Source organism: Blennius ocellaris (genome assembly GCF_963422515.1).
Source record: "Blennius ocellaris genome assembly, chromosome: 18".
In the NCBI taxonomy this organism is placed as follows: Eukaryota; Metazoa; Chordata; class Actinopteri; order Blenniiformes; family Blenniidae; genus Blennius; species Blennius ocellaris.
Genome location: NC_137667.1, coordinates 8,857,153 through 8,884,146, shown reverse-complemented (window position 1 = coordinate 8,884,146; position 26,994 = coordinate 8,857,153). Strand labels below are relative to the sequence as shown.

Genomic DNA, 26,994 nt, shown 5'->3' with positions numbered 1-26,994 from the left:
TAAATGACATCAACTTTCTTGTCTCACCTGAGATGGTCAGAAATGGAATAACATTTGTTTTACAATTTTGTATCTTTATTTTTCAAATTTCAGTTGACATCAAGAATATATAATTATATATATAATAAAGTAAATATCCAACCCTGATTGCAAGGGTTCATTTTTCGTCACATTTAGTATTGTCCTAGAAAACAGACTAAATCTAAAAACACACTTTTTTTTTTTACTATTATTCTTATTTAATTTGTTTATCTTGTCAGTTTGTAATATTGCAGTATTTCGTATTCCTTTCATTCAAGTTTTAGTTTTATTGAAGTTAACGAAAAGGCTTAAAGGGCACTTGCCGGTTGCAGTACTCCAAAGTACCCCTAGGGGTATTAGTACTCCATGTCAAGAGACGTGCTTCTGAATAATTCAGCCATTATTTAAATATCCTTCTGCTGAGCAGGATAGTCCTCAGCTGCGAGAGGTAATTTTAGGATAGTGCATTAATATTTAAATCACAGGCTCTGGACCTTTCAGCGCTTTTTAAGCTCGCATGTATCGCATGCGACGACGTTATAAATTTGACTTTTGTCATTTTGTCACTGGTGTGTTTTGTCGGTGACACTCTGAGCGATAATGACAGTCTTTCCTGTGTATCATCCACCAGTCCTCTATGGGAACCCCCAGGCGGGCTGAAAAGGCGAACTGGCTGATGCGATGACGTTACCGGGCGAAGCAGCTCTCCTGTGGGCTGACAGCTGATGGAGAGTCCTTGCCCCTCCTCCTCTTCCTCCTCCTCCTCCTCCTCCTCCTCCTCCTCCTCATCATACACTCAACTCGGGATCAAATGAGGAGTACACAGAGCGCAGAAATGAGATGCTGAATTTGGACAGAAACAATACTCGCCGACTGGAAGCCCTGGGACACATTTGGATGGGAAAAACGCGCTTAAGTTTACAAAGATAAAGATTTTTTTTTTTCTTCATTTTTTTCTTTCCGGTGTGACATGAATCTGGAATTTTCCTCAGTGGATTTCTGAAAAATTTCAAGAACACTTTGTTGCCTTGCCACTGAAATTGCGTCAACAAGGCGGCTCGCTGATAAAAAAAAAAAACACATCGAAATGACTTGAGTGCCTTCTGCTCTGTGTGCAGCCCATTCGGCTCCGTGGCTTCGCTCGTCCAGCGATGTTAAAGTCCACGGTTTCCTGACCTCATTTGTGCCGCCGGAGGAAGTTCTCATCGATCACCATCAATCACTCTCGCAAATCAACGAGGCGGCCGAGGGGGAAGCGCAAGTACTATGCACCGTCGTCGCTCGCTCTCATCCGACGTCGAACCGGCAACCTCGCGAGAGGAGAGGCGCTCGTAACCGTACACACACGCGCGCATCCACCCTCCAAAGAACCGCTCCCTCCGGGTCGCGTCTCCGCCCGGGAGAACCCGCAGGGATGTTCGCCGCCGTGGAGCACGGCCCCGTGCTCTGCAGCGACTCCAACATCCTGTGCCTGTCCTGGAAGGGCCGCGTGCCCAAGAGCGAGAAGGAGAAGCCGGTGTGCCGAAAGCGCTACTACGAGGAGGGCTGGCTCGCCACCGGGAACGGCCGGGGCGTCGTCGGGGTCACGTTCACGTCCAGCCACTGCAGGCGGGACCGGCCGACCCCGCAGAGAGTCAACTTCAACCTCAGGGGCCACAACAGCGAGGTAAGCTTTGTTTAATTCAAGGAGTCACTTAATTACCACTTTACTCTCGTGGTTTATTTTGTCATCACAGAGATCAGCTCACTAGTGTTCAAACTCAGTATCTTAAATATTCCAATAAGTAGCGCTGTCATGAGTGGAGGTTGCACACGGGTTGCGCTTTTGTACGTTCACGGGTGGAGCTGCTGGTGGAATGGAGAAAGCGGCTGTGTCAGCACTCCTTAAAGCAGCTGAGTGGAGAGTGGATGAATCCCGACACAGAGTGACTGAAGCACAGCAGAAATGTCATTTAACTCTGAACACTTGAACCGGGCCCAAGTACTTCCATTTCACTTCTGTTGATTTAATTTGTCTAGTGTGGAAGGGATTTAATCCCTTTTTTTTGTTTTTTTTTTGTTTCATGTTGTGTCTGATTTCATCGGTGACTTTAAAATGATTACTCTGACACACATGCATGAATACAAACAGCAGCGCACACACATTTGTTAAAAGGTGAAATATTTCTTTGTAGTTATTTTAATTGAGATTTTATTCGACTTTGTCGAAAGACTTTCCGTCCTTACATTCCACCTTGACTCAAATCTGGGGCTTTCTCGCTCTGGCCTGAAGGTGCCAACGACTTTACCCAAACAGCATCGTTTAAATACCAAGTGTTTCACCTTGCTTGACTCCTCGTTTCTAAATAGAGGTTTGTTAAATGAAGTGTTCTGGAGGACTGACGGTTTTTGTTTTGGTGGATTTGCACAGAAGCGCATCGCGCTCTGGACTTTGCTCTTTGTGCGTCGATATTTATAATATGTGAAGGTAGATCATCACCATCTCCGATTTTTCATGATCGATTTAAAATTAATAACGATCGGCTTCAAAAAATGCACTCGAATATTCAGAAAGTGAACACAATGCTTAAAATATGTACGTTTCATCTGGATGGCTGAATTTCGTCTATCTCGCGCTCCAACTTGATTGTATATGTGTTGAATTGTAATTGGAACTTACCTTTTCATTGTACTTTTGAGATATCCGAGTACCACCCCATCGTGTCTTTACTCAGCCCAGCACCAGTACTGAGAGTAGTCAATGTCCTCTCCGCTTCCTCCCGTGATCTGATATAAAGCTATAAGTAAATAATTTTAGCAAACGTGAAAGCCACCACTCATTCCCCCTGTGCATAATTTCACATTTGTGACTGTGGACGTCATGTTTCCTCCTGAATCCTTGTCACGTTGTGACGGATGTGTCCACTCAGTCGTGTCGGTTTTTTTTCACCCCGGTTCTGATGAGGGTTAGAAAAGCGGCACTGTAAACGGCAACAAATTCTGGTGGCTGTGGTTCCGGGGTTATCGGTGGCTAATCTCCCGTGTTTGAGGATTGAATCCTAAAGTGTCCTCGTTCAAGAAATTGAAGCGCAGGTTTCTTCCATTAGTGTGGGGCTCTTTGCCTGGCAGCCGTCGCCCCCGGTTGTGTGAATGATTGTGTGTGAATGGGAGGATGTGTCCGATCATCAAAAGTGCCTTGAGATTGCTAAAGTAAAAATGCAATCGCTAAGTAAAGCCCATGTGCTGTTAGTTAATGTATTTGCATTGGCAGAAACCTTTCGCCCACATTTAATTCATTTATTCGAAGCAGCTCAAGTCAGTGCCTTTCAGTAACCTTTTTTTTTTTTTTTTTTGTCTACAAAAAACTGCTTCCTCAGCATTAAATGCAGGCCCGTCCCCTGACGCCTCTGTCCTTTAAACGTCAGCATTGTCATTGGACACTTGTCATTGCCGCTGACGAGCGTCCTTTCGCGCGTATTGGCTCAAGTCATGCCGCGATGGAGCCCACGCTTCGACGCGATATGAACTCATCCAGTAGAACTTCAGTCCTGCCAAGATCAATACTCATGTCAGCATGCTTAAGTTTGCCCATTATTCCTGTTGATGTATGGACCCGACTGTCCTGTGATCCCTCTAATGTAAGTGAGCGCCTGAATGGATGTGTCTTTTGGATTTGGTCCAACTTGGACAATGTAGTAAAGTAAAAGCCGGATCTAAGGCGGCGTGTCAGACTGATGGAGGACTCTTCTCCGGCACTACATCATCGCGCCTACCCCTGGACTAAGGCTTTGATTTACACTTGAACTCACTGGCGGCACAGAGATTTGCTCTGCAAGGCTATTCTGTGGAAAAGCTTTCCACGTCGGGCTTCGTACGTTGTGGTGATGCCACCCGATTGTCCCCCTCAAGCACCTATTTAAAGGCCTCTCGCGATCTTCACATCATGAAAAAGTCTTTCAACCCCTGTAATATATCCCGACGAACGTTTGTCCTCCTCGCTCTAATTCCCCTCCGTCCTCTGTGAGAGGTAATTACAAGGTAACAACTTTAAAAGGTGCAAGGTGTCTATATGTGTGTTGCCTTGATGTTTGTGTCCTGGCCTCCCGACGCCGTCCGGTGTGAGAAACACTCCACTTTGTATTCTGTTCAGCCATATTTGACTTAAAAATTGCAGTGATAGGTGATCAGGTGAGCGCCGCTGCTCGTCTAATCCAAGTTCTTAGTATCGCGGGTGCATCTGACCCCGTGCTAACTTTAATATAAGAAAAACAGGCGCGCACGTATCCTCAATGGTACACCTTTGCAGACCCTCTCAGACATTTTCTCATCACCTCCAGTTTTGTTTGGGTTTTTTTGTATTATTTTTGAAACCTCAGGTGTTTTTAGCCCGTTCCTGGCATCGCCCTGCCTCACTGGTTTCGTCTCGGCTATATTTGCTCTCGTGCGATGGTTCTGCCTGCTCCTTGAGCGCTCCCACCATCTGGAGCTGGCTCGTTTTGCCACCCCGACACGATCAACCCAGTCGTTCCAAAATGTTCTCGTTGAGGCCAAGATGACCCAGCTTTTTCAGACATTTCTTCCCAGGTTCAAAACCTCATCTTGTCGCTGCACCAATTTGGTAGTTGACCTGTCAAGTACAATTAAAATGTGAATTGGCAGTTCTTGTGCTCAGAACAACAAGGAAAAAAAGCACAACGCATGGACAGTGTGCCGTGTTGTTGTTGTAATGAGCATATTTAATTTTTTTAGTTGTATACATGTGAATAGATTAGTCATACTTTTAAATTAGAACTACCCTTGCTTGTGTGCTGTCTTGTTGCCAGAATTTGTACTATAATGTATTTGCATGTGTTGTTGTCAGAACCATGCATCTACTCTTTTTTTTGTTTTTGTTTTTTTAGACCAAAGATAAATCAACCAGACAAACAAGCGAGTGCAGAGCTGCAAGAAAGATTGTCCTCAATTGTCCCGTCGCTATTTTTATACCCACATTTAAACAGAGTGACTAACCTTTAGCAGCAGGCTTGTCACTTACACCACCCTAGAATAAAATCCAAAATAGATAAAAAAAACAAAAAAACAGAAACACTGTGTATTACATCTTTTTATAAGACATATAATGCTGCCAAAAAAACCAACAACAACCCACTGGGACGGGCGTCAGAATAGATCAATACTCCTTTTGACAGTACAGTGCTTGTTTTTCTATTGCGCCGCCTTTAGATGGTGATCAGCTCAGTCACTAGGAGTCCATTCATTCGCAGGACGAACTGAGCATCACAGACAGGCTTGACGATGGCGATCACCATGTTGACAGAGAAATGTTGGCCACAGTGGAGGTCTTGGGCAAAGTTATCCGTCAGTATCCTGTCATCTGGGAGCGCTGATGTTTGTCATTAGTTGGATCATACATGCATCTCTTGCAGTATGAGTGTAAATATGTGTCGATTCGAAGCGTGCGGTCCATTTTCCTTTCTTTATTGTTTGAACAGAATATGAACTATTTGATTTTGATAGCCAAACGCAGCTTTTTAGGTGTTTGGAGTGTTTACTCAGTTTACAATCTGCACTCTGTTCCTGTCTGTATGCGTTAACGTCCTCTCATGCATTCATATATTGGTAATAGGACTTAATTGGAATTTAAGATTGCTAGAGAATATCTTAAACATTAGGCAACGATCAACAAGGTGAGGGGGTTTCACTTCTGAATAGGTATCCTAATAGAATTTATTGTGCACCGTCATTCATGAAGTCATTGTGAATGAAAGCCGTTTTAGTCATTGTTATTAGCTTTTGTCTGATTGTTGAGCCGGTGTGTTTGTTAAAAAAAACACTTGCACAAAGTACAGCAGCGATCTCAGGAGACTTGTGGGCGTGCGCTTACCCATAGGCAGGAGTCCCAATGTTAGTTTTTCCCTTGAGCTCAGATCAGAGCGTTTCTCCAAGGGAAAGACGGAGAAGTATACAAGACCGTAAGCCAACAGAGACACTGTGACACCAAGACACAGGCTCCTGTTTACTGCTCCACTTTCAAAGTTAAACTCGCAGTGCAGTGTCTCTGAGCCTCTGTGGCGTGTATATATATATATTCGCCCTGTTCACCACCTACCCACCCAACCTGCCCTCCAACAAACAAGTGTTTCCAACGAGAGCAAAAAAAACAAACAAACAAAGAAATCCCTAAAGATAGTAAAAGGAGAATGAAAGAAAATATATGGATGAATAGCAAGAAATCCCCCCCCTGTCTGCTCTCTTGCCATAGTTTATTGTTATTTACGTCTGAGTATTCCGTTTGAAACTTTCAACTAGCCTTCGGTCAGGTTTGGTTAAAAGCAGTTTGCTGAGAGTGCTCAAGTCGTCGTATTGCTTTAAAAATGGTTTCATCGGATCTCTGCAGACTTCCAGTCGTCCAGATTGCAATGAATCAAAGAAAATGCAGCCTCACGCTCCCTCTTTCTGCCCTCTATACTCCTGTTGTGTGACTGTTTCATACGTTCAGTTTCTTCCTGGCAAAAGCATCATAAAATAGTCAGTGACTCTTTGTAAGAATCAGCTCTGACGTGACTGATGTGAAGCCTGTGAACTCCTTACAAAGGGTGGAAGAAGAACTGGATGATCTCTGTGGTGTACTTTTACAAAACAGGCCAGTTACAACTCAAGATTTCGGTCGTATTAGAGGCTGAATTGCAGAATGAAGATTTTTCCCTCCACTGTCTTAGTCAGGTTCACTCATCATGACCTTACATCAGTCTTGTTACATTATCCAATTAGTTCTTTCCTGTGCCGCTCAGTTCTCCATCCTGATTTCCCTTCCCATGATCTCCTCGGCTGCGCCCCCTCGCCGCATTGCCTTGACACATGTTTCGGCCGAGTCCTCTCTCCTCCCCTTCTCCTCCTCTGACTTCTTGTCATTGAAAGCCCTGCTCATGTCTGAACAGTGCAGGTCTCCTTTGCTGCATTAATATGATCTCGCCAAACGTGCTTAGTGGAAATGGCTTTAGCGTGCTAATCCATCCTTGGAGAGGACGTGTTGCATAACGCTCGGGCTTGACTCCTTCCCTCCAGCCAGGTGTACTTGTCAGTGCGCTAGAAATGTCTTGTAAAGGGACAGTGCGGCCTGTGCCACGCTGCTTGCTGTTGCTGCGAGCAGTGTCGGGAGACACTTGGGTCTTACAGGGAGTCTGTTCCCGGGGTAAAACACCTTTCCTTCTTACATAGGCACTGTAAGGCGATAGAGAGGAAAATATATGATAGCTTATGCTTTTTGTACTGAATCTAATGGTTTGATGAGCTGATATTTTACATTTGCTTTCAGAATTTGGTGTTGAGTCAGAGGCTGTGCCACGAGCATGAGGGGAGTCACTGTAGGGCATTTTCAGTTCAAGGGCTGAATTGTTAGGACCCAAACTTTTCACATTACACATACTCACTGTAGGGGATTTGTTCAAGAGACACTCCATTAACTCAAATGTTTGTGCAAATACTGCACAAATAAATGTATCTATTAAATCAGATGATCTTGATCAACTTGTGGAACTTGAACCTGTCCCTCAACACATAAAGGCTCCATACATAAAAGGATGAGCCCCAAACATTGAGCCAGTGTTGAAGAACTATCTCCGCCATGAAGAAGAGCCAGGGGCCCTGGAAGTGATGGTGGGGCCCCTGCAGAGTCCAGATATGAACAAACCAAAGTTTGTCTGAATGTGTCATGAAGAGACTGAAGGATTTGAATCAAACTCCATCCACAGGAGTTCTGTGTAGAATTCTCCAAGAGGTTTCAAAACATCTGTGCAAGTTCCTTTAACTGTGTTTTTTTTTTGTTTTTTTTTACTTTCCAATTTGCATTGACGCAATAAACTATGAACTCACAATTTGTGAATGCACACAGTATTGTGTATATATTTGCTCATTTAGTTTTATCGTCCATGCAAAGGAAAAGTAATTTTCCTGCATTTGTTATCGGTAACAACAGCGAAGTGCATTCAACCCATTGTACCTGCAGAACCTAGTCATCCCCCAGATCAATACCAAGCCCAATCACATCCAGTGAGTACAGTCCCCGTATCAGAGCTGCCGCTTGCTTTCTTTGTGGACACTTAGGTCCCAGCGAGACGCCAGGGATTGAATAACAAAATGCAAACCAAGCCAGTGTAGGAGTGAACACTGTGCCAGCCTTCCAAGCAGAAATGGTCAGTGACCACATGCATAATTTAAAAGAACGAGACACATGCAATTTATTCTTGTCTTGCGCATTGGTCAAGATAGTGCAGCGCTTTGTGTGCTGTAGTCCTCTTTATTCCGTTTTGGGTTTTTTTTAACCATCAGCTGTGTTATAATTAATTCTGGGTTTCTTTCAATAAAGTTTTGGGCATAAATGCACAAACACAGTCATTGTCCAATACATTATATTTAATGGCGATTCATTTTTTTCTTTATTTTTTTTTTTTTATTGTCGTATTACTTCAGTCTTTGTTTTTATGTGATCTCTCTGACCCTGCATTGTCCTTTTGCTTTTCACTCTCATCCCGTCTGTCTCCACGTGACGCGTGATCTCCCAGATCGCTGCGTCACAGAGAGGTGCTCAGCTGTCCGGCTCGCAGGATGCCTGACCAGCTCACACTAATCTCCGCACTGTGCTAAATTTACAGACGGTATATTCTCGCCTCTGTGGGCCTGCAGTTAAGTGTCCACACACGTGAGATCCAGCATGTGCAAAACCTATGGGAATATATCGTCTTCTGCTTTTTGTAGTCGTTATTAAACGGCGTGCTCTGTATGAATGACGTCATACTTATGCAACCAGGAGCCCATTCCTATTTTAATGACTCCATTGGCGGGACCTGATTTAGGCCCTACTACACTTCCAAAATCCAATTTGATCACCACAGATTGCAGGCCGTATGCAGGCGAAAGGAGTTAACGACGTGGATTTGTGTTTTCACTCTTATGAGATCCTGGTGCATGGATATGTGTTATCTTTTGACAACACTGCTGCACACAAGCCTATTGGGTTTGCAACCCAGTGAGCACTGCTGCATGAGTGATTGCCGTGCCTGAATGATAGATGGTGGGCCGCTTTTAATGGTCTGTGGATGTGTTCAACTCAGAATGACATGGAGACCTCCGACAGGCCGGGTGCCATTGTATCCTCCCCGCAGCTCGCCAGCTGAGGCCGACACATTAAGATATATACCCCTTGGAGTGGGACTGAAAACGCACTAAATCTGGCTCATGGAACATTGTATTGCTGAGTGAGGACAGTCAGGACTGATGAATGCTCCTGTACATGCTCTACACTTGAGGAATATGTGTATTCATAACAACAAGATGGGTGACGGATCACTCCGGGGTTCACCAGGGAGAACAACTGATATTGACAAGTGGGGAAATGTAGTTAAACAGCAATGAGTAATTATGGCTGTTTCAAGTACTTTTTTTGTTTTTGTTTGTATGTGTGTGTCTGTTATCAGAACGAGAGATTATCAGCTATAATCCGCCGATTGCCCATTCATATATAAACTGAGTTGTTGACACAGAAATCCCTGTATAGAGGATAGGGAATAGCATTTGAACCAGTTTAGTGTTCCTTTCTTAGAAGCAACAGCACTAAGATCAAGTAAAACCAGGACTGTGTGTGTTCAGCACCATTTGAAGTAAACTTCTTTATAAAATGAGCAAAATTAGAACACATTTCACAATTCATGGCTTCGAGGTTTCTTTAAACGGGAGACATTTCTCACTGGTGGATTTCTCTTTTGTGCCCGCCCTGATTCATGTGCAAATGATTGAATTATCTGGGTTTCAATAAGAGTTTCCCCATCTTTTTATTTTCCTGTGACATGAAGTGATGTTGCGTACACAGAGGAGGATTTTGAAGACTCAACTTGAGGGATAATGAGGGGACAGTGCTCTCGTGTTGTGAAAAAGAGCAGGACTGGCTCTCAGCCACTGATCTATTGGACTTGAACTCGGAGAGAGTGTAAGCCTGAACTAAAACCTTCTCCACGTTGTGTGTCTGAGCATGTCCAGCCCACGTGCTTCACTCAGCGAGAGCAGAGCTGCTCTCTTCTTAGGATTATTCCCCCTGAGAATAGGCTGAGTCACGCTACAGAGTACCCCCCACACACACACACACACACACACACACACACACTCACATGCACACACACAGAGAAGAGGGCGCATCAAGGTTGTAATCAAGGTGGGTGACACTGATAAAGAAGCAGCTATAAACAGATTGATCTCTACTGTCCATTGCTAAGTATTTAATACCTTCCCCATGTGCAACCCACACTTTGACCCCAAGATGACCCACCACTCAGTCCACCTCATGCATGCAGATGCACAAGCTTTTCATAGCTGGTGTTGCACACCTAACTGTCTGAATGCACAAAGTATAGATTTAAAATATGCATATTTTTAGAAGCAGTTGCATGAATAAGAAACTGTGAATTCAGACTTGGTTTATGTCACTTTCGATATCAAATTGTTTTGGATACCTGCATCTTCTTTTTTATCTTTAAAAATAGGCAAACCCACTTTTATGTATTTCTAGCTTAGTGTGATGTTATATTTAGCCCTTTGTTTTTACTATTTTAGACTTCAAATGTTGTTTTGTTTAATTCATTGCGTCAGTGAGAAGCTCAGACCAATAAAAAAAACTCCCACAGTTTACAGGTCCTCTCTATCTTGAGCTCTTATTTTAACCACCTCAAGAAGACGAACTTCAAAAGAACGTGCGGTGTGACGGAGTTCATCTGAGTCTCTGTCTCTCGAAGCAACATGAAAGTGTCAGCTAATCATTTCGTTTCTTTTGCGTTTCCTCAAAGGTGGTGTTGGTGCGGTGGAATGAGCCTTTCCAAAAATTGGCTACTTGTGACACCGACGGGGGGATATTTGTGTGGATCCAGTACGAGGGCCGATGGTCTGTGGAGCTGGTCAATGATCGTGGAGCCCAGGTAATCGTGTGCGAAGGGAACATCAACAATTGATTGCATTAAGGCTGCAACTACTAATTACCTTGATAATCGGTCGATTATATTTCCCTCCCAGTTATGTGGATTAAATATGTTACCATGTGCCAAAACGAGAAGTTGCTCCTTGAATTATCTCTGGGATGATATTCAGTAAAGAAATTACAAATAGTTCAGTGAAAAACCATCATGTCAGTGTTGGTCATGATTATTTTAATTGTGTAAAGACCTTCCTCAGTGGACTTGGATGTGTCCGAGGTCCACTGATACATCAGTTCCACTAAGCAGCAGCAGTCGATAGCTTTATCCATCAATATATCCATGGGAAGCACTAACACGGCGTTTCGTCAGACATATTGTCGTGACTTACCCTGCAGTCGAGCTTCCTTCGTTCCTCGTAGATAACTTTGTGCTCCCATGTCTTGTCATATCAGTTTTGCAAAGATAGCATGTCTCTTGTTTTGTGAGGCGTGAACCGCTCCCACACCAGTGACGTTTCCTGTAAAAACACAGTCTCTGCTCCGAATCCGCTTCACTGCGTTTAATTTGAATTTGCTAAATTTATTTAACATATTTGACTTCAGTCAGCCAGTGTCACTTCTTGTCAGAAGTGTGATGACAGTCGAATAATATAAATTTAACCATTTGGAATGCCTTCAGCTGAAGTCGGTAGTTTTTAAGATCTCATCCCTTTTTCTTTTTTTCTTTTTTAAATGGTCTCAATCTTATCTCAGGCAAATATCACAAAGACCTCTTCCAACCTCCAATACAAATCAAGGTTTATTATACAGAACAAAGGATGTTCAAGATGGGACTTACTCCTGCAAATGTATGTTCAAGATGCACGGATGGTCTCAGATAATTCTTTCCACACACTTTGGCTGTGTGCACCAGTTCAAACATTTTGGCAAAACATCTGTGAAGACCAGTGGTTGTAGTATACTAGCCTCATCCACAACGATGCTGTTTGCATCTGTAAGCATTGCAAAAAGCTAAAACTATCGGGTTGGGGTCTATAAAAAGAGTCCATGCAGTTATTTACACCCCCTAATTGAGAAGACCAATTCCCATCAGTAACGCTCTGAGAATAAGTACTAATGCATATAAGACATTTTAATGTCATTCATTGAAAACCGTTTTTGTTCTTTCTACTACTTGGAAGCATTTCTGATTCTAAAAAATATTGTTGTTTTGTTCTAAATGTAGGTGAGTGACTTCACCTGGTCCCACGATGGCACCCAGGCTCTCATCTCCTACCGGGATGGTTTTGTCCTGGTGGGCTCCGTCAGTGGTCAGAGACACTGGTCGTCTGAGATCAACCTGGAAAGCCAGATTACCTGTGGTATCTGGACTCCAGATGACCAGCAGGTAAAACACATGCAAACAATTGCGAAGGTCACGATTTTTTTCCCGGCACTCAGATTTAGGTTTTTAATTTGCCACTTAGCATTCGCTGCCTTGAATGTGTTGGATAACCCATTTCTTTCCATAATCTTTCACCTTTGGGCCAACAGTTTTTTTTTTTTTTTTTCAGATTCTTTGTCCTTCAATGCATTTATAGAAGTTTTTCCATGTTTTTTTACATTTAGAAATATACTTTTCGTGTTTTCTTCTTTTTTCTTTGCCACCAACTCCGTTTCTATTCCACAGTGTGCTTCCCTCGCTGTCCAAACGTATTCTGTTCCTCTGCCTTCTATTGCCTGATAGCACTTCACTGATTCCTCCCAAGGTGTTATTTGGTACCGCAGACGGACAGGTCATAGTGATGGACTGCCACGGGCGCATGCTGGCCCACATACTGCTGCATGAGTCGGATGGCATTGTCAGCATGTCCTGGAACTACCCCAACTTCCTGGTGGAGGACAGCAGCGAGAGCGACACAGACTCTGACGACTACTCCCCACCGCAAGGTACGCTGCTCGGCATTCGATATGAACAGAAGACGACAAACATGAAATTACCCATTGGTACATAGAAACCCCAGATTCTCTGCTTAAGTACAACATACATTCATTAAAGCCTAAAGTTAGATTTGACATTTGATCTTTTTTATTAATTCTTCAGTGCTTGTATCAGTTTAGACGGTCTCTTCCTTACAGCCTGTGCACATCAGCTTACTTAATAAGCTCGTGTTTAATGGTTCCTTTTTGAATTGGTATTGGTGAGGGACTCGTCCCCCCCCCACTGTGCTGTATTTCCTCTTTCCCCTTTATCACAACCCAAGAGGTAAAGTCGAGAAATGCTTCCCTAAGCTGAAACACTGATTATGCTCTAACTCGCTAATTAAAGCGATCAATATGAATTGATTGACTCCGATAGAAATTATCCCTCAAGTGGACAAGCTGACCGAGACACCAGGCCACCTCTTCCTCTGCACGCGAGGCGTCGTCGGGATATGTACGACGACGACGACCCATTATCAGTGCACTGCACAGCCACGACGCACGTCATTTCCAGCAGCATCGTCTATCTGATTTAATGGAACACCTACTGCAGACTGCTTGCTGTCGGAACTTTGTGATTGTTACTGGAACAGGAGTCTACATTATAGAAGGATGTTTTATTAGTGATGGTATATAGGACACCGGGGGGATGAGATACACTCAGGGATATTTTGTCTGAATAAATTTAATCAAAGTATACAAAAAATGGTTTACTCCTGTGTAGATGAGTAAGAATGATTCAAAAAGGGTCATCTTATTGCTTTTCTACTTTAAAAAGGGCATTAGATCTCATAGGCTAATACAGGGGTGTCAAACTCATTTTAGTTGAGGGGCCACATCCAACTTAATCTGACCTCTGGAGGGCAGAGCAAGTCAAACATAACATTAAAATGCAGATATGGACAAATGCAAAGTCTTTCCTTCTTTTGATCCTTTTGTAACTGCAAGAATTTGCCAGTCTATTCTGAAATATACATATTTAAGGAAATCAGATATTATTATATTTGCAAAAAAAACCAACCCTCAGTCACCTGTATCTGGATATCATATTTTTATTCAGGATTAAAACAATTTGTCATCATCTGGAAATTGTTTTGAGTTTTGCGTGTCTAAAGTATTGCTTCACATAAATTGGACACCTTTATTGTGAAAGGTGTTGCGTTATGTGACCTCCACAGATGCATTAATGTCGGGGGTCAAATTCTGACCAAGTTTTGAATGTCATTTTTGCCAATCTAGTGTTTTTAGATAAGCCTCTGTCAGTTTTCATATTTATACTTAAAAAAAAAAAAAAAAAATCACATGGCGGGCCAGATTAGATCCTCTGGTGGGCCGCATGTTTGACACCCCTGGGCTAATATAAAAAATAATTGATATATTATACATCCCTTCTTTAAAATGTTATTTAAAAAGTTAAAGCTTGTGTGTGTGTGTATATATATATTTTTTTAAATATTTATATGCATGCACAGAAATACAACTTTTGTTTGCGTGGTTCTGGTCTTACCCGTTTGTTTTTATCTCTTCTCAGTACACAGCCTGAAACCGTTGCTGACGGTCAGCTTCACATCTGGAGACATCAGCCTGATGAACAACTACGACGATCTCTCACCCACCCTCATCCGCACCGGCCTAAAAGGTGTGTGGACGTTCTATCGTTACTCACCGTTCCACACCAGTTTTAAAACCCTCCAGCCCCGTTTTGTCTCGTTTTTTTTTTCTTTAATGCCTCTGTCACTAATTTATTCACGCGTCTTTAACAATGAATATTTCTGGAACGTTATGCTGCTAATATTAACACTGCTGACATTCCGAATTCTGAATTCTGTTTCCGCTTCAGATGTGGTGGTGGAGTGGTGCTCACAGGGGGATTTACTGGCTGTGGCGGGGATGGAGAGGACGCTTCTCTCCTCTGACCCCTCCTGTCCTCCACCCACCAGGAACGCCATCGTCAAGTTTTACAACGTCCGAGGCGAACATATCTACACACTGGACACACCAGCACAGGTAATCGTCTGCATTTACAAGACAACTGGTCTCGGCGCTCGCATCTCTTATGCATTTCTACGTAAGATTAATTCTCTTTGGTTATATCTGTTGCCATTAAGATTAGTATATATAATAATGTTATATATAAGGTTTCATCTACGTTTTTATTTGATCCAACTTGGGCTATGACAGGCCACCACGTCTTCACTGAGCAAACACATGAAAATAGTCATCGTATTAATCGCTTTTCAGACGATGTATGCCAAAATGATCCCCCACCCTCAGTGCTTCAGAGATAGCTGTATTTAGTTCCAGCTAGAATGTCATCGTAGTCATGTTATTGAGAAACGTAGAACATTTACCTGACACGTGTGCTCCACTTTAACCTTGTGAAAAGGACATTGTGCTCTTGTCATTGAATGCGTCTTGTTGTTGGCACTGCAGCGCCCCATCACTACGCTCTGCTGGGGCCACCGGGACTCTCGCCTGTTTCTGGCGTCGGGCCCGGCACTTTACGTCGTGCGAGTGGAGCACCGCGTCGCCGCCCTGCAGCTGCTCTGCCAGCAAGGCATCGCCACCGCAGTAAAGGAAGAAAAAGACGTCTCCAAGCTCACCATGCCTTCCCGCCTCTGCTCCTACGTCACTGCCGCTTTTGTCCCCACCATCAAGGTAAGGCAGGACGGGAGGGATTCAGATTCAATAAAGCAGATGTTGTAAAACATGGAAAACCACACATATAAATGACTGTTTTTGGGTTTTTTTTAAGTTTTTTTTTTTTTTATATTACAATAGTCATCAATCTTGTTAAATATGTTGAATCAAAGATGACGTGGGCTTAGATTTTGGAAAAAAGAAAAAAAAAAAAAAGGTGTCACATTATCAGAACCAGTCTGAAAATCTGAATCTTAACAATCATCACACCTCTTTTGGCCTTAAGACTTTTTCTTCTATATCTCTGTAGTTCAAAAAAAAAATCTTGCCATCTGCCTCAAGATGAACTGAGCTCGTCCAGTGGTCGTAGTTATTGTTCATTTTTGGAGTTATTATTATGCTTTAATGAAGTGGTTTATACTTTCTAAAGTCGCCCATGTTTACCAATTCACATGTGGAAAAATTTAGAAATGCCAAATAAAATGTATTTAGACTGTTGTTGTCATTTCCAGCCGCCCATACCAGATCCAAATAACATGAGAGATTTTGTGAGCTACCCGACATCCGGAAACGAGCGTCTGCACTGCACCATGAAGCGTACGGAGGACAACCCTGAGGTCGGGGGACCCTGCTATACCCTCTATCTGGAGTACCTTGGGGGTCTCGTGCCGATTCTGAAGGGCAGGCGAATAAGTAAACTGCGGCCTGAGTTTGTCATTATGGACCCAAAGACTGATGGAAAAACAGGTGGGTCTGAGTTTCTGTCAAACCAGAGAACAAACTGAAATGTTTACTTCAGTTGTCCAACCTGAATGTGTCTGAACGTACCTGCTCAAGAGAGTACTTTAATAATTACCGTAGCAACCATGAAAATACAACTTTATAGTTTAAACAAGCTGTATTTAAATGGCTGTGACTTGGTGGCTGTCCAAAGGAACAAAGTGTATTTTATGTGATTTAATGTTTATTTTCTTAATACTCCAGTAAACTTGGATTACATGTTCCTCTCAGAGAGATCTAACGCTCCTGAGTAGTTTTCCACCATTTCTAGAGACCAGCAGACTCGGCCCATGTTAATTAAAGGTTGCTTAATGTGGGCTCTGATGGCCCCCAGGTTTCTCATAAATCAAGCCTCTCCCCACTCGGTGATAAATGAAGCCAGCCATGAAATGGTTCCAGCCCATTCACACTTTAATGTCCATCAAATAAATTAGCTTGACCTAAAATGGAGCAGCAGACGTGGTTTAAAGGTTCTGTGTGAAGAGAGGGTGGGGAGAACAAATAATCATTTAAAAAAAACAAACTGGAAAGAAGCTGTTTTTAGGTACCAACACCTAAAAACTATAATTGGAGCATCGTCTATTTTCTTGAAAGAATTTTGTTTTGATGTTGAAATAGCTGAACAAGCAATAACCATATAATTGAACTATTTCAAAGAGCATGTCATATTTCCTAGTTTTGCCATTTGTTCATATTCCAACTGTTTGTGAAGCGTTCATTCATCGATTTGATTATTCCTCAAAGAGTAGCTTCATTCACACAGTTTGTCATGTTGATGTTTTTGCCCTCAGACGAGATCTACGGGAACAGTCTGATATCAGCTATGATTGACAGCTGTAACTGCTCTGACTCCAGTGATATTGAGCTGAGTGATGACTGGGTGGGCAAGAAATCTCCAAAGATATCGCGGGGTAGCAAATCCCCCAAACTCCCCAGGTAACCGAACACAGGCTCTGCATGTTTCAGCATTGTCGCATCTTACAGATGCGGGTTTTTAATTTGACACTTGGTTCTTTTGGCTGTACATTGCAAGGGATGGCATGAAAGGGCTTTCTTTTAGTTTCCTCCTTAAAACAAAAATCAGTGAAACTCTTAACTAAACTGAACTAATCATACTTGATTAATCCCCTTGGGGAAATTCCCCCTTTCCCCGCATTGACCCATCAGTGGGCAGCGGCCACAGTGCGGCGCTCCGGGGAGTTGCTGGGGGCCAAGTGTCTTGCTCAGGGACCCACAGTGGTGACTTGTCAGCTGTGGGGGTTGAATCCGCCAGCTCTGTTTCCAAGCCCATCTCTCTAACCTCTAGGTGCACTGCCAGGAGCTACTTTTTGGTCTTTCTCTTCACAAAGAAAATGATACAATTGTTAAGGATCTCCTTCACTGATGTCCCGCTTCAGTAGTCAATTGTTTGTTGTTTGCTTTCTGGCTTTTGTTTTCTTTCACTGCATGCCTAAACCTTCTTTTTTTTTTTTATATTTGCCACCTTCTCTGTAGAGACTTAGTTTGTCCCTTTACCAACAGGATCAACATTGATCCCAGAAAATCCCCCAAACTGTCTCGCGCTACACAGGAGATCTCCAGGTCACCGCGGTTACCCATCCGGAAACCTTCGATAGGGTCACCGAGTCTAACACGAAGGGAATTTCCTCTTGACGACATCACCCAGGTACATGTTGAATTACATGGAGTGAGACGCCAGGGAGGGATCGTGTTCATGCACCATGAATGTCGTGCGTTTTACAAATTTTTATTTTTTTTTTTCAGCAAAATTACCTCGCTCAGGTCACATCCAATATTTGGGGAACAAAGTTCAAGATTGTGGGGCTGGCCACATTCTTGCCAACAAATCTTGGTGCAGGTAACTTGTTCAGAAATGTTACTCAATAGAAACATTAATGTACACGTTTGAAGATGGACACTAGCAAAGCACAGGTGCCGCAGTCATTTCTTCACTTGTATAGTTTTAACTATGAAAATATAAACATTTGGCTAAAAAAGAAAGAAAAAATTCTTTGAGATACTATAACATGGATTGTAATAACTTACAGGATATAATAATTAGGAACCCACCAAAATAGGCTTGGAATATTTCAGTTTTTTGTGAAATGATTCTAAAACATTTCGAAGTTTTGCATTATTTTTTTTCAATCACATTAATTAATTCCTTTCCATTATCTTCAAACATTTTTAAGCTGCGCCGGTACAGTCTGAAGAAACGCTGATGCACCGTTGTAATTCAGTAGCATGAGCAGCAGTAGCAGCAGCGACTGCTCTGTCTCTGTGTAGGTACAGGAGGCAAACGAGGACAAGCGGAGTGTGATCACACATTTTAGATTTGCTTGAGTCTGGCACAGCGAGTGATATGCACCTGAAGTGGAGAACAAAAATCTGTCCTTTTTTTGGGGATTGAGAGTAGTATGATTTGAGATGGGCAAAGTGATCAGATCTTGATAAAATAAGATGCATAACAAATGTTTTTGGGTCAATCTGGACTCAATTTCACATTTAATGACAGGTGTATTTTTAGAAAAAACACACACACACAGCAGCTGTCAATTCAGTGAGTCAAACTAGTGAAATGTTCTTCTCTCTTCTCAGTTATCTACAAGACAAGTCTCCTCCATCTGCAGCCCAGACAGATGACCATCTACTTGCCAGAAGTGCGCAAGATCTCTATGGACTACATCAATCTGCCCGTCTTCAGCCCAAATGTTTTCAGTGAAGATGAGGATGACCTGCCTGTCACAGGTCCTGCTGGTGGCACCGATGACAACCCACCTTGTACTGTCAACATCCCCATTGCCCCCATCCATAGTCCTGCCCAGGCCATGTCCCCTGCCCAAAGCATTGGCCTGGTTCAGTCCCTTCTCGCCAATCAGAATGTCCAGCTGGATGTCCTCACCAATCCCACAGCAAGTCCTGCTGGAGCAGCTGGCAGTGGGTCAGACCAAAGCCAGGACACCCTCCTGACAGCGCAGTACACGGTGCCCACCCGCTACTCCAGTCCTGGCCAGGTCATTTTTGGGGGGCTGGAAGTGGGTCGACTAGTGGTTGGACCTCCACCTTCTCACCATCCCTCACAACAGCAGCAACAACAATCCAGTCAGCTTCAACAACAACAGCAGCAGCAGCAGCTTCAACAACAGCAGCAGCAGCAGCTTCAACAACAGCAGCAGCAGCAGCTTCAACAACAGCAGCAGCAGCTTCAACAACAGCAGCAGCAGCAGCAGCATCAACAACAGCAGCAGCAGCAGCAGCAGCAGCAACAACTGCTACAACAACACCACCAACAAATTCAGCACCACCAACAGCAACTTCAACAGCAACACCTCCAACAACAGCAGCAGCAGCAGCAGCAGATGCTCCAGCACCAACATCTCCAACAGCAACAGCACATTCAGCAGCAGCTCCAGCACATACAACAGCAGCAGCAGCATCAGCAGCAGCTCCAACAGCACATACACATACAGCAGCAGCAACAATTGCAACAGCAACATCAACAAATTCAGCAGCAACTGCAGCAGCAACAAATGCACCACCAGCTGCACTCTCATCAGCAGCAGCAGCAGCAGCAGCAGCAGCAGCAGCATCAGCTGCAACAGCACCACCATCAACTTCAGCAGCAGCTTCAAATTCAAATCCCGGTTTCCTCCATGTCATCGGGACAGCTTTCAAGTGCAGCTCTGCACCAGCTTCAGCCGGGAGCGCTGCAGATCCAGATCCCTCACCCGCCAGCTGATTTAGTGGCTGAGAGAGCAGCGGGTGGTGAACATGAGCACCTACTGAAAATCAAAACCACTCGGTCAACTTCACAGCTGGCTGAGGGCGACACAGTGGTGTTCAGTGCGCCTCTGGAGCTCAGCAAAATGAACCCCCCGCCCCCATATCCGGGGACCGTGGCCGCTGCCGTGGCGGCAGCGGCGGCAGCAGCTGCGGCCGCCGCCGCTGCTACAACTACAGCTGCTGGTACTGCATCTGGAACAGCAGGAAGCACTGGTGGCACTCCTCCCCCTGGTGATCTTTGCATGAAAAAGGGAGATTTCCCACTTTATCCTTCAGGTCCGCAACAAGCGCAGTACCCCACACCGCTGGGCTACGAGAGGATAACAACGTTTGACAGCAGCGGGAACGTGGAAGAAGTGTGTCGTCCTCGAACGCGCCTCGTCTGCAATCAGAATGTCTACACGCTCCAGGGTCCCGGCAGCTCCGCCACTCTCAGGGTCACCTCCTCCTCATCTTCTGCTGCAGCTGACAAGAAAATCCAGTTGCCCTACTCCTCAGCTACCCTCAACAGACTTACTGCACCTCGTTATTCCATACCCAGTGGAGACCCGCCTCCTTACCCCGACCCAGCCAATCAGAACAGCGCTGTGGGTAGGACCCCTGCACAGAGGCTCGACAGCAGTCTGATCCACGCCACCCTCAGGAGGAACAGCCGAGAGGCCGCACTCAAAGTTTCCCAGATGCTGGAACCGCCTCGACCACTGCCCCCCAAGGCTAAAAACAGCAGTGCACTAGCAGCCTCATTCCAGCAGAGGGTGCCAACAGCCTTATACACCTGCAGTCAGTGTAGCAGTGGCTCCAGTGTTGGAAGCACTGCTCCAGGGAGCGCTAATGGGATAGCAGGGGGAACTATAATCAGACAGGATTTCCCTCCAGGGAATGGCGCGCCACACAGCACAGTCATTGTTCACTCCAACAGCGCCACTCCTCTTGCCTCGCAGTCCTCTTACAACTTGATGGGTTCACTTGAAGGATCAGGAACTGGAGCAGGAGGAGGTAGTAATAGAGACCGGGCTGATTATGTGAATTCAGCTTTTACGGAGGACGAAACGCTGAACCAGTCGCTGAGGCATTTGGCCCTCGGATCAAATGACACATTGGGGCTGGTTGTCAAGCGCCCACCTCCTTATCAGTGGGATCCTGCTGCGACAGAGGAAGTGTGGGTTCCTCAGGAACGGACAGCTTCTCTAAACTCTGCAGGCCCCCCCGGACCGCACAAACCTCCCCCTCTCATTCTTAGCCCAACTCAGCACTTGGATGTAACCAGGCTGCCTTTTGTTCTTTCTCCAAAGTCCCCCACCAGCCCCAGTGCTGCGTCATTCCAAGCGTCTGCAGCTGCGACAGGCTACCAAATCTCTCTCCAGTACCCGTCTCCTGCAACTGCCTACTCTGGAGCCCAGCTCCAACCCATCCCAGGGTCGCCACGCCCCTGCTCCTCCCCGAAGGAGATGGTGGCGCCGGTGCCCTTCTCACAGCAGGATGCAACCATTGTGATCCCACCAGGTTACTCAGCAAACCTTGCCAACCTCGCCTGTTGCCCGCTCCCGCCTATGTATCCAGGAGGAAGTGGCTGTGCCGGCCTCCCCATCCCCCCTATCGCACTCCACACCCCATGGGGTACCTATAACTCTTGCCCACCTATGCCCAGTCCTGCAGTGCCACTACCACCCAAAGCCTCCCACATGGTAGTAGATAAAAACGTGGTCTCGCCGCCGCCGCCTCCTCCTCCTCCTCCTCCACCACCCCCTCCTCCACCACCAACGGACCTGCAGAGTCATGGGGGGTTACAAGAGGCCATGGCAGAGGCAGGGGAAGGTTTCCAGGAGGTGCTTTCTTTGACTGAAAGCCCCGTGCCGCAGCGTTCTGAGAAGTTCAGCAAAAAGAACCGTAAGCGTGTGGACGGTCGCGCCGAGGAGGGCAACGTCCCGCCGCTGTCCGAGAGCAGCAAGTCCAAAAAGGAGGGCAGAGCACTGGGCGATTTTAATTCGCTTATCTCTAGTCCGCGGCTGGGAGGCAGAGACAAAAAGAAGTTGAAAGGACAGAAGGAGCAGCAATTGAAAGCCAAGAAGCTGAGTAAAGCCACTGCCAATAGTGAGTTCCAAGATAGTTCAGAGAGTGAGCCCGAGCTGTTCATCAGCGGGGATGAGCTACTCAATCAGTGTCAGAGCGGGAAGAAAGGCTGGAAGAGTAAGAGGAACCTGAGAGCTGCCAGTGAGCTGGACGAGATCAAGTGTCGGAAAGCCAACGAGAAGGAGGACAGAGGGCTGGGGAGCCAAGGGTTTGTTTATGTCATGGCAAACAAGCAGCCTCTGTGGAATGAAGCCACGCAGGTCTATCAGCTTGACTTCGGAGGGCGGGTCACACAGGAGTCCGCCAAGAACTTTCAAATTGAACTGGAAGGCAGACAGGTGAGTCACTGCATGTGGCAAAGGATTGATTTATGTGTTTATGTTGATATGACTGCTGGTGATATTGGTATTGCTTTTGTTCAGTCTGTGGAGATATTTGGACAAAGCAGAGTTCGTGAATGAACGCGCTCCATAAATGAAATGCCGAATTAACTTTTTGCGATAACTTCCTTTGTGTGTTTTCTTAAACGCAGGTGATGCAGTTTGGCCGGATTGATGGCAACGCCTACATACTGGACTTCCAGTATCCCTTCTCTGCAGTCCAGGCCTTTGCAGTGGCTTTGGCCAACGTCACTCAACGCCTCAAATGAGATGATTCCTCCCTACTTCCCCCCCGAGTTATATCTGGGATTTAAATGCAATCTGTTGGAGGGGCATGGCTGTTTCATTTGAGTTTGATAAAACTCCTTTGAGTGGATTTTTGGAGAGGAGACACATACCAGCCCTGGCCATGGAGAGAAACACAATCACGCTGCACTACACAATGCTGCCACTGGAGTTGGTGCAATAGGCATTGGCTGCATTTGTCCAGGATGCCGCCACGGCTGCTGCAACTGGCAGCCAGCGGCATCCTGCAATGCATGTAGGGCCAAAGAGCTGAGCTTTGCTAATCATCATGCAAACAAATGCTGCTTTAGCTTGAAGGAGCTTACAGACGTCAGAACCGACCGGTTTACCCGAGAGATGGATTGTCAAGGTTCAGTTTTTTTTAAAAGAAGCAGCAGTAATACTTGAAAACCACACTCTGGAGATCAAAGGTGTTTATCCCCAGAGCGCACAGGTACCACTGGGCACTGAAATCCATTGCTGTACAAACCTTTAGTGAGACAGTTACCACTTTAATATACTGCTTTTGCTTTTAGGATTTTATTACGTGAAAAACATGGTGGAGGGTAGCAGGATCTTTTATGTTTCTTTGCTCTCCGCCATTCCTTTTGTTATTATCTCAGCGTATCTTGGCTGGAGTCGAGGCTTAGATATATGCATCATTTAGGAGCACTGCTACAAGTTTAGACTGTCCACTGTTGTGAACGGTGTACCACTGTTAAAAACCCGGGAAGGTAAAAGGTGAACTGCAGTTTTTTTTGTTTTTGTTTTTGTTTGTTTTTTTACGTGGAACTTTGAAGGAAGAAAGAAATGTTTTTGCCACACCAATTTCATTCGTGTGTACCTGTTGTTCACCTTTTCCGATATGAATTGTAACTTTTTTTTTTTTTGTCTTTGCGATCTACAACCCTCACTCCTCGTCACGGTTTCATGGTGTCCGCTTTATTTGGGAGACCGAGTTTGAATATTGTTACGTGGTCTGGAGAATTCAGGTGGCAATGATGTGCAGAAGCGCTCCGGCTGACATATCCTCTAACGAGCTATGTTTTTACTAATGGTGACACTAGAGCCCAAAACATGTTACCAAGACTGAGACTGAATGGCCGAACCTCTGGCATGAAGCAGTCCGTCACCTGCCATCACTTCTGTGAAGTGAGTATGTCAATGGGGGGGGGGAGCTGTCCCTGCTCCTAATAGACCACACTATAACATGTGAGCAAGGTACAGGAAATATTTTTGTATATTTCACCAATGCCATTTCATACTCTCTTCATGTAAATACTCATTGGTTATATGTAGATGTTGTAAAAGAGACTTGGGTGACGCCGGCAAATCTGTTTACGCCTGTCTCCACTGTGTTTAAGTGTAATTTCAGGTGTGGAGCCGCGCTGTTGTACTGTGTAGTTCAATAGCATTAACTACAAGAAAAGCTGTTCGCTGTTCACTGAATCTTTGAAGTCGGAACTCAAATGAAGAATGAAGCTGGTGAAATCTATTTCGTAAGCTGACTTTAAAATCTGAAAAGCTGGTGTATTCTCATTCTTGTGCTCGGTTTCATGCAGTGATTATTGTGTTGAGTTGAGAATACGAAGCAGGGCCAGCTGGAGGGGAGGGTGGGCTTTTGTAAACTACTCGGCGTATCACAAATGGCTAGTTTGGATTGTTTGTTGCATAATATGGTAGCAACAACATCAAAGGCATATTGTTTAGGCTTTATGAATAAAATTATTTGAGTAGCTGTGGCAAGGATCACCTCAAACATTTGTGCCAAAATTCAAATTAAAACCAACAGGCTTAAGAGGGAAGCGAAACTCTGAATATCACTTAAGACCAGCACTGTTTTTAAGGTCTCCGATTTGATGAGAGTATGACACTCTTTAGTGTGATTGTTTCATATTAAAACAAGATGCATGTGTGTTAAGGGGGGATTATAATGAAGGGGACGAGAGAAAAAGAAAAAAACCCTCAATATACTAAAGATGAAAAGAACACAAGCATGTCATGAGGAAACACCCACCTTTTTGTGTTAGTTGTGCAATATTTTCTTAGGGAAAAAAAAAATCCTTTGTCATGGCTTTTGACGTTTTATTTCAGCATCTCACTTGCTGGTCTGTACAATTTATTTATGAGATTATTTCCTAAAGGAGATTGGGGAGGGGAGTATCTATACATACTGTATATTGTGGAGTTTTCTGAACATTTTTTTTTGTGTTGATTTAAAAAAAGAAAAAGAAAAAAAGTTTGTTGCAAGACGGGACAGTGGGGGTGGGCTCGGAGGGGAGGGGCAAATCTTTTCAGTGTTTTGTGAAGTTTTCATTGGATGGAAAAAGATGTGAATGAGTAAGTGCCCAGTTTAATGTAGTTGGTAGACTAGTTCTGTAGAGTTTAAGTGTTAAGTCGAGGTGTGTCTGTATTCAGCTGTGCAGTCTACCAAATCCCATCAGTGTTAAATCTATTATCTGCGGATGTGTGTGGTCATGGCTTCTTACACATAAAAACGCGTGCATCATTCACAAGTGAACGCCACTGAGCTCATGTTCATCGCTTATGGACTTGGTTGAGGATTCACTTTAGACTGATGATGACCTGTAGATATTCTAGGATCTGGATTTTCTTTTAGAAAAGATGTGCTTTGTATTTGTAGACGTAGACTTAAATGGAGAAAAAAAAAATCGGACTCTGATTTGGTGACTGAACGTTTATAGTGAATGGGTAGTAAGGCATGCCATGTAAATTATTTTATAATTGTATATGTCACGCATCTTTTGAATAAAATGTCATCGTTTCAGAAAAAAATCTGGGTCTTGTCTTGTATATACAACGGTCGGGTTGATGAAATAATCTGACTAAAGCCAACAGATTGGGAAAAATACATGACAACAGCATATCCAAATTGATATCCATTAGATAAAAGGAAAACTAAAAATGTATGTTTCTCACGCCAACAATCTTTACAGACATATATGTTCGGATACGTCGTAATCGTAATAATTATAAATTGTATTAATAATAGATACAGAAAAAAATATATATTTTACATTTTCTAAAGGCTGAAACCCAACTGATATATCCAGGCCTCAAATATTACTTTATATTGTCAAAACATTCCTAAATACAGCATGTGGCAATGTGTAAGCTGCTTTTTGCTCCGTGACGTATAGAGGTTCCCTATTTCCGAGTTACTCGTGAACGCATCATTTTTATACAGGAAATGCGTAACTGGTGGTTTTTGGCATTTATTGCTCCCATAAACACTTTAAAATGAGGTTATGACACTTGCATGTGTTTGGAATTAGGGAAATAATCTGGTGAGTGTGTTTTTTTTTTGTTTTCTTTTGCTTTTTTTGGTGGCTCGTCTGCTGCTGTCTCTGTCCGTGGTGCTGAACCGGCATCAGCTGGCGGTCGGCACGGTGTGTCCGCCCACATCGCTTTTGGTTTCAGCCTTTTTTTTTCCTTCCCTTTTATCTCTCCTCTCTTGTCTTTCATTGACAATCAAACAGCCTGGGCTGCACTTTGGATGAAACGCGGCTAAACAATGCAGGCAGGTCGGCGCGCTGCTGTTCACTGAGAGCCGCGGATCATTTTCCACATCGCCATTTTTCTTCCCGTGCGAACGAACGTAACGATGGACACCGAGTACACGGCCGGCTTGGAAAACCCGCTGTACAACGAGCTCAAGTACTTCTGCAGGAAGGTGCAGGAGGCCTACAAGGAGCTGAAGGAGGACCTGACACCTTACCGAGATGATCGATTTTACAGGTGTGTGTGTGTGTGTGGGGGGGGGGTTCTGCATTGGGAAACACATCAAAGTCAGCCATACCTGTGATGTGCAAATGATTCTGGATCACACACACACGCAACCCTTCTGCTTTCTCCTATACTAATTTTATTCCGTGTTTACAAGGCATTTTGTATTTATATAGTCCCATTCAAACGCAAGGCAATTCACAATTGCTCACAAGGAAATGCATTGAAACAAGGCCATTAAGAACAGCATATAAAAAAAGCCGCATAAAGTAAACTCTTTGTGAAACGGAAGCTAAGAAAATAAGTAAAATATAGTTTAATGGTAAGATAAATGACTCAAAAACTGCAAAGCATGTGTTACGTGTGTGATTCGACCAAACCTGATGAGGA

The 26,994-nt window shown here is 44.3% G+C and overlaps 1 protein-coding gene across 1 annotated transcript; it reads left to right on the top strand.

The window, feature by feature from the left end:
• Window positions 1–1,086: 1,086 nt before the first annotated feature.
• On the top strand, window positions 1,087–25,104 carry tulp4a (TUB like protein 4a). The gene is made up of 13 exons (XM_080514212.1): window positions 1,087–1,687; window positions 10,833–10,961; window positions 12,183–12,344; window positions 12,706–12,886; window positions 14,451–14,558; window positions 14,760–14,926; window positions 15,353–15,577; window positions 16,072–16,306; window positions 17,131–17,275; window positions 17,861–18,005; window positions 18,104–18,197; window positions 18,938–22,530; window positions 22,725–25,104. Exons 1-13 carry the CDS (start codon window positions 1,436–1,438, stop codon window positions 22,839–22,841), a joined length of 5,553 nt encoding a protein of 1,850 aa, XP_080370338.1. The 5' UTR covers window positions 1,087–1,435; the 3' UTR covers window positions 22,842–25,104.
• The last annotated feature ends 1,890 nt before the right edge of the window (window positions 25,105–26,994 follow it).